General features: G+C 32.8%; 1 protein-coding gene across 1 annotated transcript in view; it reads right to left on the minus strand.

The window, feature by feature from the left end:
- The window catches only part of LOC106474303 (solute carrier family 25 member 35-like), an 8,843-nt gene that overhangs the window by 1,580 nt on the left and 4,311 nt on the right, over positions 1-2,952 (minus strand). Inside the window, exon 2 of the mRNA XM_013934991.2 lies at positions 770-988. Coding sequence (XP_013790445.1) covers positions 770-988 — 219 coding nt within the window. The remainder of the gene's footprint in view (positions 1-769; positions 989-2,952) is intronic.

Genomic DNA, 2,952 nt, shown 5'->3' on the forward strand with positions numbered 1-2,952 from the left:
ATATATACACACATAGATTATTCAAACACATATCATATAAATAGTGTTAAACATTAAAGGTCACTTAAAACAAATGGAACAATGTTTGAACTCCGATATATATATATATATACACACATAGATTATTCAAACACATATCATATAAATAGTGTTATTGTTCTAATTTGGCAATAATCTGGCCAGGGAAGAAATTTAAAAAAATGTGAAACTTAATAAAAAATTGCTGTCAGAAGAAGCTTTAATGCCAAGAATGCTTTAATGCACATCAACAGAAAGGGAGGAAAAGAAGAAACTAGACATGCATTCAATTGTTTTATAGTTTCAGAACAGAAACAAGCATTAATTAATACACAAATAAGTTGGTGGCTGGAGGTGCTGGGTCATGTTGTGTGTTGGTGACATCGAAATGCTACGTTATGCTGTATATTGGTAGTATAAGATGCCAAGTTGTGTTAGTGAGACAAGAAGACTTGTATGAAAGAGGGGTTCAGCATCCTAGGTTAGCATTTTTGAACAAAATTATTTCTCTGTGAGACTAATAAATTAGTGAAATGGCTTGCCTGAAAATACTTCGTGTGTTGTTAATCTAAAATATTGTTAATGTCTGTTCAATGAGAAGGGCTACATTTATGCTTGAAGCTTTGGTTGGTTGACTTCTGGGAAAGAAAAATACCCTTGATGAACCTAATGACAATCTTATCACATGGATATTAATTAGCAGTAGACTTTGTAATAACAGGTAAATTTCCACCCTGTATCATTAACATACCTCAGCTTCATCAATAACAAATTTAGACTTGGAGAAAGTAGCCAGCTGTGCAGCCGAGCCTAAAGTCACTCTGACCATAGCTGCATTAACTCCACGCCAAAGTCCCAAGATGCCATGTTTGCCAAAAATCTTTGAAAATGCCTCAAACATTCCATGATAATGATGTTGGTAACCAACAGCAACAGAACCTGCCGACTGGGCTTGCAGTTGGGTCTTCACCTAAGAATATCAAAAACAATTATTTTATATACATACACACACACATTACCCAAAAATGTTAACAAGAAAGGAAGAGAGGGATAAAAACTGAACTTCTTTATCTTGGATGATATTTTTGAGCAGTTTCTCAGACAACAAGGCTAAAAACAAGGTGTTCTACAAATAGTATACAAATAATACAATAATACTTCTCTTACTCTCCCATATCTTGTATTTCTTATCTACAAAGTTCTTAAACTTTCTAAGTTCTGATTTTGAGATTTCCAGTTAACAAAATACAGCTTGAGGTACTATTTTTTGTAGCTTTACTCATCAAGGAACGTATCAGCTGTTTTACAGGATAGCTACATTGCATCCTCCTTGACCTTGTGTATGGGGGAGACTATCACATACAGCTGAAATACTTCTGCATTTTGGTGTAATTCTAGTGATCGGTCAGCTGTGAAAAGAACACGCTTTGTGAATGCAAGTTCTGGTACTTTTCGAGAGAGAAAATCCATTTCTATCCTGAAGGAGCCAAGACCTGCTAGTGAAGTTTGGTCCATATCTTTCTTCTGATTGGGCGTAGGTTAATTTTACTTAAAGTTAAGTAGAGTTTATTATACTTTCCTTTTCTTGCTTTATCATAAGGCGATAGTCCATTCTAATGATCAGCCAACTTTTAAGTTTCTTCAGAGAATAAAGCATCTTATGTTATTCAAACTTCAACACCGTGTCTAGTCAATAAACTTGAAACAAATCACTGTACTTTTTTCGCGTACTAAATCCACAAACCTTTCATTTTGTGAAGGTCTTGCGCAGGTACATCCTTTAATTACCACACACACATACAGAAGACAAATAAAACTTGGGTGAACTAAGGTATGGTAAGAGTAAAACATATCCCAAAAGTAGGACCACAAAACACACAGCAATAGGAATATACTGTCCATCACATTAAACCTCTTTTGGCAAGCCTCACACGTGGGAGGATTAAACACTAAGAGCAAATATGGGTGTTCAAACCCTCAACATTCCACTTATAAAACTATTATCTACCACCTATGCCTAATTACAAGAAGACAGCTGCTTTTCATAAAACAGAAATAAGAAAATAAAAATGAATGCTTTGGAAAAATTACCAATTGCAGAGAGCAATATAATTTTTAGTTCTGTGACAAAGTAGATCATAATATTTTACTAAAAAAAAGTTTTATTTAACATAAATGCTTTAGATGAAAAAGCTGATAAGAAATGTATTTCAGACCATTAACTGGTATTAATCCATTAATTATCATTAGTAATTCCACTGAATGTACAGCAAAAATTAAAGGCTTAGAAGCTATAAAAATAAAAACTTTTTATTTCGGTGATCTTTACCCATAGCCTTCCAATTGATAAAATTAAAGTCTTTCATGACCAACTTTAAAGCCTTTTAAAACTTCTGGTAAATTAATGCCTTGCATCAGTAAACAAAGAAATTTTTATGACAATGTCACTCATAAAAATTACCATTGAATTATTAAACGAATTCTTGAAGGTCAAGTATTTTTTTCTCGAGGCAATTTTGCCAAGTCTTCCAACATGTACAAGAAATTTCAATAATATATAACTTCAACCAAGAAGATACAGATTTATATTTATTCAAACTAGAAATTTCACACATAACAAATCTTAGTATGAAAGACTATAACAACACTCTGCACCTCAGTCATGCTTAGATATGTTGATTATATCCTTATACCTAACTACCAAGATTTTCTTAACACTAATTTATACACTGGAGATCATTCCCGACAAAAATCTTTCACTAGATATAAAGCAAAATACCTGGATTTAGATATCAGTATCATTAATCAAAGTTTTTTCAACAGAATGAATACTTTCAGTTTTGAAGTTATCAACTTTTCTTTTCCAAATACGGATATTCCAAACAAGCTACGTTACAATGTTTACTACTCACAGCTGCTTAGATACAATAGAAT

This window comes from Limulus polyphemus, unplaced genomic scaffold, assembly GCF_000517525.1.
Source record: "Limulus polyphemus unplaced genomic scaffold, Limulus_polyphemus-2.1.2 Scaffold7053, whole genome shotgun sequence".
Classification (NCBI taxonomy): domain Eukaryota; kingdom Metazoa; phylum Arthropoda; class Merostomata; order Xiphosura; family Limulidae; genus Limulus; species Limulus polyphemus.